General features: G+C 41.7%; 1 protein-coding gene across 1 annotated transcript in view; it reads left to right on the forward strand.

Moving 5' to 3' along the window:
- Positions 1 to 4129: 4129 nt before the first annotated feature.
- Positions 4130 to 12437, forward strand: part of HYDIN (HYDIN axonemal central pair apparatus protein) — a 355254-nt gene continuing 346946 nt past the window's right edge. Inside the window, exons 1-3 of the mRNA XM_062176574.1 lie at positions 4130 to 4255; positions 6644 to 6769; positions 10105 to 10224. Coding sequence (XP_062032558.1) covers positions 4148 to 4255; positions 6644 to 6769; positions 10105 to 10224 — 354 coding nt within the window. The 5' untranslated portion in view covers positions 4130 to 4147. The remainder of the gene's footprint in view (positions 4256 to 6643; positions 6770 to 10104; positions 10225 to 12437) is intronic.

Genomic DNA, 12437 nt, shown 5'->3' on the forward strand with positions numbered 1-12437 from the left:
ACTGTGCTGGCCCTCACCTTTCTGATTTTTGTCTTGTTTTTAATTTCTGGTTTATTATATTATGACCTAAGTATTATTTGTAATATTTCTAGGTTGTAGAACCAGATTTCTTTGTTTCCTAATACAACCAATTTCTTGTGACTATAGTTGTTTTTGCCTTAAAGGAGGTATATTTTCTATTACTAGCATGTAATCTTTGATATGGGTTGCTAGACTTATTTAATGCATTATACTGTTCAAATAAATTATGATTTTATTTGTTTTTTGTCTACCTTACATGTCTTGTGCTGAGAGCACAGTAATATCAGGTTAAAAATCTCCTGCTATTTGTGTATCCATAGCTCCTTGTGCCCCCTGTAATTTCTGCTTTATATTTGATGCATATAAACTCATAACTGTTAACATTTTTCAAGTATAGCTTTTAGCACTATACAATATTCTTCTTTGTATTGTTTAATGTTTATTTTAGAATTCTGATTTTAAATTAAGATCACAACCCTGCTTTTTAATTGCTTTTGTCATTGTCATCACTCAGAGATAGAGCAGACACTCCAACCAAAATTTGGTTTGGATTTCAAGGTTGATGGTGCTACATGCACCTAAAAGATATGAAAAGTTATTATTCACATAATAGGCTTGCTGAGGAGAACAAGGCAGGCCCCCACGTAGGTTCAAAAACAGCTTGAGAGTACAGAGAAAGGATACTGGTTGACTTTTACCTGGTACAGTCTGGACTTGTGTTGTTCAAGCTTCCCATCAGAGATGAAGGAAGGAACACTTAGGCATTCTTGGTAGCTTGCTCAGCTCGGGGGAAGAAGGGAAAAGGTAGTGGTGGAACTTGAAAGCTCTTAGCAGTCAGATATCAAAAATGGCATCAGGGCCAGTGCAGTGGCGTAATGGGTAAAGCTGCCGCCTGCAGTGCTGGCATGCCAAATGGGCGCTGGTTCAAGTCCCAGCTGCTCTACTTCCAATCCAGCTCTCTGGTATGGCCTGGGAAAGCAGTAGGAAATGGCTCAAGTCCTTGGGCCCCTGCACCTGCGTGGGAGACCCAGAAGAAGCTCCTAGCTCCTGGCTTTGGATCAGCTCAGATCTGGCTGTTTCGGCCATTTGGGTAGTGAGCCAGAGGATGGAACACCTCTCTCTCTGCCTCTGCCTTTCAAATAAATCTTTTACAAAAATGGCATCAGACTCTTGCCTTTTGGGTCACTACTTTTAGGTGTGTCTGTGGTACAAACCATAAAATTGGATTTTCCTTTATTCTTGAATTTGAAATATTTTCATTGTAACAGACAAGTGAAGCCCATTTGCTTGATTTTTTTAAAGTCTCAAATCAGTCATTATTTTGTATGGTAATCAAAGTGTCTGTTACATTTGATTTATTTAGTGTATCTACATTTTCTAAAAGTTTCTTTTGGTATCTACAAACGTTTGTTTTTTGTGTATAAAAGATTTTAGCTATATTTTTATATATATAGAAGCCCTATTTAGTAATGTTTTTATTCATTGTCTAATGTTGCATAAGAAAGAACCTAAAATTGAGTATCTTAAAATAGTGACTGTTTGTCTTGTCACAGTTTCTGTGAGTGAAGAATCTGGGTGTGATTTAACTGGATTCCTCCTGCCCAGGGCCTCTTGTAGGCTGAGTGAAGCGCTCTTCAGTCGATCACTCATAGGTTCAGTCGTCCCAGGGTTCCAGAAGGGCCAGAAGGTTTTGCCTTCAAGCTAAGTCATATGACTGTTGGCAGTCCTCACAAGACCTACCTTCAAGTTCACTCACGCTGCTGCCAGCAGACTTGGCTTCCTCACCACATGGACCTTTCTGTAGGTTTCCTAAGTACCCTCACTACATGGTAGCTGGTGATCTGAGAGAGGGAGAGAGGGAGAGGGAGGGAGAGTGCCCACACATGCCAGAGGGTATGTGTTTATGTAACCTAATCTCAGAATGACAGAACATCAGGTATGCTGTATTTGTTAAAAGTGAGTACTTAAGTACAGCCCACACTTGGGAGGAATTATAAACATACATGAATTCTAGGAAACCAGGGTCACTGGCTGCCATAGTGTAGGCTTTATACCAAAATGCCCTTAATCCTCCTTTATACTGTCTGGTCAGTTTGACTACTACCTGCTATATAGCAATAGTCGATGATCTTACTCTAGTTTTGGTTTGCTTCTCTTCTTCTTTTATTTCTAAATTGTTATCTTTGTACTTTCTCAGAAAACAGAATGCTTGAATACTGTTTTTCTCATGCACTGAACTTCAGCTTAAACTTAGCTCTATAATTACATACATGAAAATATTTATTGTCAGACCTTTTGCTGAAATTTCATCTTCTTATTGGATGAAGTCTAACCTCTAGTAGATCCCTCAGGAAGGGAACACATTTATAGTATTCCTTGAGTTATTTCTGTTAACATCTTTTTTTTTTTTTCTGTTGCCTTAATAATTGAAGGAGAACTTTACTGCATATAAGAACATTGGCTTACAGTTTTTAAGTTTGTGGAAAGTACTGTTCCAACGTGTGGAACAATATTCTTCCATTTGGGGAAGTGTTTCTTAGATTACACTTATAAATATTAGTTCCAGTCCAACACTTTCCTTCATCATGGACTCCAATTATAGCATGTTGAATCTTCTTTGACTGTATTCTGTTTCATTGGTTGCCATCTTAAGACTTTCTACCATAAAGACCCTTTTTCTTGTCTTACAATTTTATATTATTTTCTTGGGTATTTTATTGATTTACTTCAGTGTACCATACTATACTTTCATTCAAAACTATTTTCCTTTACACAACTCTTGCTTTGATCTGGTAATGTTTTACTACCTTGTAAGCTTTTTAATGGCTTCAGGATTTCTTACATGACATTTTATCATGTACTTTTAATCAGATTTGTCTCTGTTTTGTTTTTCACAAGTGTTGAATAGCCTATCCTGCTACCAATAAAAACAGGAATCCTTACCTTGTCATAGGTGGGCCCCTGAAGTGGCCAGTGTCCTTCCCAAAGGGAGATACTATATACCATTAATTTGGTTATATTCAGTGGCCATTTAGAGGCTTGTTTATGAGGATGAACTTCAAAAGATTTCTAGAAACTTCCTGTTGCCTATCATCTCATGCTACAGTTTTTGGGTCTCAGCTTTTTTTTTTTTTTTTCTTTTGCCCAGTTTTTTGCCCAACTGTGAAGGTCTAAAGACTGTTTATTGTGTTTGAAGAGTTGATTGTCATGAGACAGAACTCTCAGATAAACATATAAATTAGTCAACTCTAGCGTATCTCTTGGGCAGTGTTTGTGCTGATCATTGGGAAGATTTAAGTGGTACAAATGTAGGAGCAGCTTACCTTTTCCTGTCTTCCTGATTTTGGTCTAGAATCCATGATTCTGCCAATAGTGGATTCTAGAATTTGGGATAAAGATAAATCTAGACCAGTCACTGAATAAAATCCTTCATTTAGGATATTTGTTCCAAACATTTGATCTGTTTTTGAAGATCAGTTTTTCTAAACCTTTCTGTATTTGGAAAATCTTTTTTTTTTCTCTTTTTATTTAGTAAATATAAATTTCCAAAGTACAGTTTATGGATTACAATGGCTTCCCTCCCCCCCCCCCCATAATTTCCCTCCCACTCGCACCCCCCCATCTCCCACTCCCTCTCCCATTCCATTCACATCAAGATTCATTTTCAATTATCTTTATATACAGAAGATCAGTTCAGTATATACTAAGTAAAGATTTCATCAGTTTGCACCCACACAGAAACACAAAGTGTAAAGTACTGTTTCAGTACTAGTTATAGCATTACTTCACATTGGACAACACATTAAGGACAGATCCCACATGAGACGTAAATACAGTGACTCCTGTTGTTTACTTAACAATTTGACACTCTTGTTTATGGCATCAGTAATCTCCCTAGGCTCTAGTCATGAGTTGCCAAGGCTACGGGAGCCTTTTGAGTTTGCCGACTTCGATCTTATTCAGACAGGGTCATAGTCAAAGTGGAAGTTTAAAAATAAAAAAAAAAGTGACCTGTAGAATTAACTGCATTTGTTCTCTTCCTTTGTTTTTATGGTTTGTTTTCCTTTTTTCCACTCTTAGGTGAGCAAGGAAAATAAAAATGACAAGTAAAAGACTTGAAGAGTCCATGGGGGCTGTTCAGATGGGGCTGGTCAAAATGCTTAAAGGGTCTCAAAGCAAGGTTTTGCCACCCCTGAGTCCGAAGGTGGTTACAGAAGAAGAAGTGAACCAGATGGTAATGTATCAGGGGATTTCTATGTGAAACACTTCGTGCAGACTCCTAGGTGATGATGGTTGCTACTTGGCATCCTCAAGATACCAAACAGATTACTGACTGATTACTATCAACTTACTTAGAATTATAGCTTGCTACGGAGCATAGGCACTTTTTAAAAGCCTGAGAAGTTTTGAAATTGTGGACATATTTCAAAGTAGAGGTTTGAATTGCTTAAATCCATCAGCTGAAATAAGACTGTGCGTGTCGGTCTGTTTGCTGCTGCTGTGGTAGAATACAGCAGACTGGGTGATTTATTTTGCCTCCTGGTTCTGGAGGGTGACAATTCCCAGATTGGGTGACTATATCCTGGGAAGGCCTCATGCTGTGTCCTAGCATGGTGGGATAAGGAGGGAAACAAACAGGTTTACGTGGAAAAAAGAAAAGGGGGCCGAACTCCCACATCAGCTAACCCAGTCCCTGCAAGACAAGAGCAGTTCATTTATAAGGGCTGTGCTGCTATGGCCCCAGCATCTTCCACTAGGCCCCAGCTCCCAACCCTGCTGCACTGAGGAGTTAAGGCTCTGACACAGGGACTTGGAGGGACACACTCAAACCATAGCACTAAACAAACTGTCGAGGTTTTCTAAACATTACATACAACCATGTGAAACTGCCATTTGTATAATTCAAAAACAAAGATTAGAATTTCATACCATTCAGCCTAATAATTTATTACTTGGTTGGCAAAAGGTATTTTTTGTATATACTTATAGAAGACAGAGCATTAAAATGACTGAATGGTACCTAGGAAAGTGACATAATTTTCTGTCCTATTAAACACAGTTCATGGGGAGCAGACATTGTGGCACAGCAGGTTAAGCTACTGCTTGGGACATCTGCATCCCTTATTGGAGTGCTGGTTCAAGTCCTGGTTCCTCTGCTTCGAAACCAGGTGATGTGAGTGCATCCTGGGAGGAAGCACTGATGGTTCAACTTTGTGGGGCCCTGCCACTCATGTGGGAGATCCAAAAGGAGTTTCAGAGTCCCAGCTTCAGCCTGACCCAGCTTAAATACCTGGCTGTTGCAGGTATTTTGGGAGTGAACCAGCAGATGGAAGATCAATTTGTCTCTGTCTCTGTCTCTCTCTGGGTATTTCAAGTAGATAAATAAATAAGATTAAAAATAGAAATCTTTAGAGTTTTAATTATTTATTGATCATTGAATTATCAATCGAGTAAATTATATACCACTAATATTTTTTAAAGTCTTGACAGGGCCGGCGCCGCAGCTCACTAGGCTAATCCTCCGCCTTGTGGCGCCGGCACACTGGGTTCTAGTCCCGGTCGGGGCACCGGATTCTGTCCTGGTTGCCCCTCTTCCAGGCCAGCTCTCTGCTGTGGCCAGGGAGTGCAGTAGAGGATGGCCCAAGTGCTTGGGCCCTGCACCCGCATGGGAGACCAGGAGAAGCACCTGGCTCCTGCCATCGGATCAGCGCTGTGCATCGGCCGCAGTGCGCCAGCTGCGGTGGCCATTGGAGGGTGAACCAACGGCAAAGGAAGACCTTTCTCTCTGTCTCTCCCTCTCACTGTCCACTCTGCCTGTCAAAAAAAAAAAAAAAAAAAGTCTTGACATATACCTAAGCAGTATGTTGCTGCACAATGGTCACCTCACATACAATGGCCAGAGCTGAGCCGATCCAAAATCAGGAACCAGGAGCTTCATCTGGGTCTCCCACACAGGTGCAGGGGCCCCAGGACTTGGGCCATCTTTTAATGCTTTCCCAGGCTGTAGTTGAGAGCTGGATCAGAAGTGGAGCAGCCGGGACTCCCACCAGTGACCATATGGGATATCAGCACTGTAGGCAACAGCTTTACCCACTACGCCACAGCGCCCACCCCTCAAACTCATTTCTAAATATACAATCCCATTACCAAGGTCTGTTACGTTTTGTACAGTTTCTATTTAACGTGGTAGTTAGGCACTCAAAAGCTTTGTGTGTTTTAACTTCAAAATATGAGTTTTTCAAACTCCTTAGGTAAATGATTTTACAAACTTAGAATTTCATGCTCAGATGCCTCTTTTGAGCATAAATACTAAACTCTTTGGACATGTTCCTGTGCAGTTTCTTAAATTTTTTTTTCTCTAGGGTCCCTTTGTGTGATTCCTTCAAAATTATAAGGAAAAAGCAGCCACATGTCATTTTAAATTATTGTGCAAAGACCTCAAAAGTGCATGGGTACTTCTCTTGTATAATTTAGTTATTTTGAATATTTCATAAGGGAAGTTAGTGGCATTCCAGAATTATCCTGAAAGCCGAAAACACAAATTATTCATTGCTGGCACTTATGAACACTTTCTCAATGTAACCATTTATGAATCTTTGGCTCTTGTTCTTTTGAATTCTAGCTGACACCCTCAGAGTACCTGAAGGAAATGTCTCTCACCACCGAGCAGAGATTGGCAAATACACATGTGATCTGCAGGCCACAAATCATCGAACTCTTAGATATGGGAGAAACAACACATCAAAAGGTAGCTGCTTTCTATCTACGTTTAGTAGACCCTATAACATGCCAGAAGTTGCAGAACGATAATAACTATTGTTTCTGGGCTAACCCTTCACTGGGTTTGTTTTATACACTTCTTTTATACCTCTGTTGATCTTGAGATCTGTGATTTGATATGGTGAAAATTATAATTAATAAGTGCAAACCTCATTCAAAATAGCTTTTAGATAGTTAGACTTACTCCTTATCTACTTCTGGGATACTATTGACATTGTTGTTTACAGGTTTGAAGTAATTCTAGGAATTGTGTTAGCCAAGCCCAATTAAGCTATCATCTTCACATAAAACACAGTTATTACTTGAGCAGGAAAGAAAGGAAAAATGCATATTTTAAAAAATTAATTAGACTCCGCCTTGCGGCGCCGGCACACCGGGTTCCAGTCCCAGTTGGGGCACCAGATTCTGTCCTGGTTGCCCCTCTTCCAGGCCAGCTCTCTGCTATGGCCCGGGAGTACAGTGGAGGATGGCCCAAGTGCTTGGGCCCTGCACCCCATGGGAGACCAGGAGAAGCACCTGGCACCTGGCTTTGGATCAGCGCAGTGCGCTGGCCGCAGCACGCCGGCCGCGGTGGCCATTGGAGGGTGAACCAACGGCAAAGGAAGACTTTTCTCTCCGTCTCTCTCTCTCTCTCACTGTCCACTCTGCCTGTCAAAAATAAAAAAATAAATAAATAAAATAAAATAAAAAATTAATTAGATATTATATTCTTGCTGATTTCTAATAACAATGTGTCCTTTTAGTCTTTATTTTAGAGTGTTCCTGTATTCTAATGTAAACTATATGTTCTAGGCTTTAGGAGCATATATTTTTTTTAAAGATTTATTTATTTATTTGAAAGGCAGACTTACAGAGAGGCAGAGGCAAAGAGAGAGAGAGAGAGAGAGAGAGAGAGGTCTTCCATCTACTGGTTCACTCCCCAAATGGCCACAACTGTGCAGATCTGATGCCAGGAGCTTGGAGCTTCTTCTGGGTCTCCCATGTGGGTGCAGGGGCCTAAGGACTTGAGCTATTTTCCATTACTTTACCAGGTTATAAACAGCTAGATCAAAAGAGGAGCAGCCAGGACTCGAACCGGCACCCATATGGGATACTGATAGTGCAGGCTTCCGCTTTACCCACTACGCCACCTCACCAGCCTCAGGAGCATATTATTTAAAAGATTGTGTATTCTATTTTTAAATTAATTTCTCAAATTATATGCTTCACTTCTGTACAGAAATTATGATACAAACGTTCATCAGTTGGACTGATGGAGATGAGTCCCCCTCTCAAAGGCTTCTCCCATTCTTCCTGTTTTTTTTGTTTTGTTTTGTTTTTTCAGAGTTACAGCCCACAAGAGAAATGAGTGCTTGAGGCCCTTTCACTCTCACTCCTTCAGCCTCGTCTCCGCTCTCTAGGATCCGTATAAAATTTGCTGTTCTGAGCATTGCTGGCTTTGATTATTGTTTCTTCCCTCTGCTACAACCACCCTCTAAAGTTGGGTGGCGGGAACGAGGCCTTTCCCAAAGCTAATTCATCCTAGTTAATGTTTATTTCATCTCTCCTGAGACCATGACAAAGACCAGACCATGAGTAATTTTCAGTGCGTACTACTTGTGTGTGTGTTTTAATGTATTTTGACTCCTGCTGTGAAGCATGTCAAAATTAGGAGCTTCACAGCGTTAGATTACCTCTCCTCTTTCTTCTCTCAACCCTGTTGGTTAATTTTATCTCCGATTCCGGAGTTTTATCATTTATATGTTAGGACAATCATCCTCTACTAATTTCTTCTACAAGAGCTTATGAATCTTGGTTTTATGTGTTTGATAATATTTGCATATCGCCTTTATACTGAACTACAGATTTCTGGTCATTTTGTAATTTTCTTGCAGTTGTAAAACCTCTTTTTGGTAGTTGTAAAATTTATAGAAGCAATTTGAGCCCTGTGATGATGTTTTATTCCCCCAGATAGAACGCTTGCTTCTGCTAACACATGGGTACCAGCAATACCTTCTTTCTTTCTTTCTTTCTTTCTTTCTTTCTTTCTTTCTTTCTTTCTTTCTTTCTTTCTTTTTTTTTTAAGATTTATTTATTTATTTGAAAGAGTTACAGAGAGGCTGTGGCAGAAAGAGAGAGAGAGAGAGAGAGAGAGAGAGGTCTTCCATCCGATAGTTCACTCCCCAGATGGCCACAACAGCCGGAGCTGTGCCAATCCGAAGCCAGGAGCTTCTGCCGGGTCTCCCACGTGGGTGCAGGGGCCCAAGGACTTGGGCCATCTTCCACTGCTATCCCAGGCCATAGCAAAGAGCTGGATGGGACGTGGAGCAACTGGGACTTGAATCAGTGCCCATATGGGATGCCGGCACTGCAGGCGGTGGCTTTACCTTCTACACCACAGTGCCAGCCCCAGTTTATCCTTTTTCTGTGGTGCAGCCATTTGTGGTCAAGGAAGTGAGAAAGTCCATCAGAGCCCCTTAACAAGTCTTGGAATTCCAACCACTCTGTCTCTCCCTGGTCCTGCTGTATTTTAAAAAATGCTATACTGGATCTTGGCCACCCATTCTTTAATGCACAGAGGAAAAACTTTCCCAACTTTCTCTATTCATTCCACTCCCCATCTGCACTTATTTGTTTTCTGCAGACTCTGGCCACTGATTCTTTCCTGTCTTGTTTTGCTCTGTAGTGCCTCCAAGCTGATAAATCTTGATACAGCTCCTCTGGTTATCCTCATAAGGAAGTTGGTCCAATTTACCTTACTCGCCATTAGTAGAAATGGCATTCTGGGGTTGATGTTCTTATTAGAATAAAAAAACCAAAGACCTAAATTTCTTCTCTCTGTCATATTAAAAAAGTTGATGACAATTACCTCACAAGTTTTTTTTTTTTTTAATTTATTTGACAGGTAGAGTTATAGACAGTGAGAGAGAGAGAGACAGAAAGGTCTTCCTTCTGTTGACTCACTCTCCAAATGGCCGCGATGGCCAGTGCCGCACTGATCCGAAGCCAGGGCCAGGCACTTCCTCCTGGTTTCCCATGCGGGTGCAAGGGTCCAAGCACTTGGGCCACAGCAGAGAGCTGGACTGCAAGAGGAGCAACTGAGACTAGAACCCGGTGCCCATATGGGATGCCGGTACCACAGGCAGAGGATTAACTAAATGAGCCATGACACTGGCCCCCATCACAAGTTTTAACTACTAATATTTACAGTAGTTTCCCTTTTTTGAGTGTTTCCCATGTTTTTTCTTAGTTTTATTATCCACAAGTCTGTATAGTATATTCTTACTGTCTCACTCGATGAATAATTTACCCTTTCAATTGCAGTTTTCAGGAATTGACCTGGATCAAGCATTGTTCCAGCCCTTTCCATCAGAAATTATATTTCAGAACTATACTCCCTGTGAAGTCTATGAGGTTCCACTGATTTTGAGGAACAATGATACAGTGAGTACGTTTGCCGGGGTAGGTGAACTTGTCCGTGACGTATGAGAAGGGTTGAAGTAACACAGGCTCCTGCTGGCTCTTAGAAGAGTTCTATAATTCAGCAGAGTTAGGGAAATAGTATGAAAACTTGCTCTTCAATTTGAAGCTTAATGAAAACAAGGATATGTATTTGTTGTCGTATGTTCAGTGTAAATGCAGTGTCCAATAAATAGCAAACTTCAAATATGTGTGCTATGTTCTTGTTGAATCAATTGTTAACTAGGTAAATGGTCTGGACTGCTCCCATATGACCAGTTGGGCTGGGTTTTCATTTAAAACATGGCAATCACCATAAATTTTTATGTACTCTGCATTGGAGACACCATTTCCCCGGTTCAACTGTAAACTCTCTTCATGTGAATTACAGCTGTTGAGCATTTGCATTTATTTTCTGCAAATTGTATTTTTTAAAAATATTTATTTATTTACTTGAAAGTCAGTTACAGAGAGAGAGAAGGAGAGGCAGGGGGTGGGGTGGGGTGGAGGTCTTCTATCTGCTGGTTTACTCCCCAGTTGGCCGCAACAGCCGGACTGAGCCTATCTGAAGCCAGGAACCAGGAGTTTCTTCCCAGTCTCCCATGCGGGTGCAGGGGCCCAAGCACTTGGGCCATCTTCTACTGCTTTCCCAGGCCATAGCAGAGAGCTGGATTGGAAGTGGAGCAGCCAAGACTTGAACCGGCGCCCATATGGGATGCCCACACTGAAGACGGTGGCTTTCCTTGCTACGCCACAGTGCTGGCCCCATTAATTATATTTTTTGAAAACTTACTTTCTCATCTGAAAAATGTGAATCCTTTTCCCCTTTTCTCCTCTCCTCCCTTCTGAATCAGACAGCCCCCAGATTTTGTCTGCGGATCATTGTAGAAGGCTTCTCTTGCTGTCTGTACCTTGTTTCTTTATGACTGCATCCGAGAATTTCTTCTCCAGCCTCATGTCTGTTTCTTCAGAGATAAACTAGCGCTTGTTTCAAGAAAAGATATTAGATGCCTGAGGATTTCCTTGACATCTAACAACAGTGAAAGGAAGAATACTATGTAAGGTCAGCTGGAAGCAGAGTTAAGTGTGGGGAGGAATCAGACAGGGAGGCATCTGAGATGTTAAAGCTCAGGTGGAAAGACAAGTGGGATTCCATGGAGGAGTCTAAGACTGTGGAGTCATGAAAAATCTGGCTAAGAGAAAAGAAGAAAAGACTATGCAAGAATCCAAAGCAAATGGGAAGACTTGTAGTTATATTTGGTACGGTGCTCATTAAAGGAATCACCGAGGCCTCTCAGAGATCAATAGGGTGATTTAGTGGCAGCAAAGTCAGACTCTGGAGAAAATGGTATATTTAGGTTTTGTTTTGTTTGTTTCTTGCTGCAGTTGTGTTAGCAAGAGAGCCCCGGGGCCGGAAGCTGAAAGCCTAGGCAGAGAGAAGGAAATCAATCAGAGGTACTCAGGGTTAGGATCCCGGACCTTAAGCAGAGGCACTCGATGTGAACATTAGGACCTCTGTGCATTTACGGCTGCCGCTCAGTGTGGTTTCTCATTTCATTTTCCTGTCCTTTTGTCTGTTACTTTTCGGCTCTTGCTTAGGTGTTTTTAGGCCATTAAAACCAGAGAGGAACACACTCAAAGGCTGTTTCGGTCACTCCTCCCTGACCTTAGAAAAGATCATCAGTGGGCACAAATGATGAAGTCCAGGGAAAGTGGCGTGAGTTCTGCTATGGGGCACTCAGTCCTCGCAGACAACCAACATGTCTTGGTGAGATGCAGCCAGAGCACTGGCGCCATGGGAAGAGGTTCCCTGTCTGGGGAAGGTCTACCTGCCAGCAGGCGCACAGCTTCCTCTAGGCTAAGGGTATTGTTCTTGGGTAGGTTACTACTGGAGCCTCCCACTGGGTGACTGATGCAAGCCTGCCTGTCTGCTCCCTTAGTTCTCAGCATCATCAGGAACCACTGGGAGGGCTTCGGGGCACGGGGAAGTCAATGCTTTGTGTGCCATTCACCCTGTATTTGTTTCCTCACTGGCACATAGAGCAAAAGGCAGAATCTGTTTGATCCTTTTTTTCTTTGTCTCTCACATACACACGTAGTGGTGGTGGGGGGTGGAGAGTAAGCCATGAATACCCTGTGTGCCGCATTATGATTCTACTTGGGATACAGAATAAGCTCCCAGACCCCAGAATCAAACT

The sequence above is a fragment of the Lepus europaeus genome, chromosome 19 (genome assembly GCF_033115175.1).
Source record: "Lepus europaeus isolate LE1 chromosome 19, mLepTim1.pri, whole genome shotgun sequence".
NCBI classification, from domain to species: domain Eukaryota; kingdom Metazoa; phylum Chordata; class Mammalia; order Lagomorpha; family Leporidae; genus Lepus; species Lepus europaeus.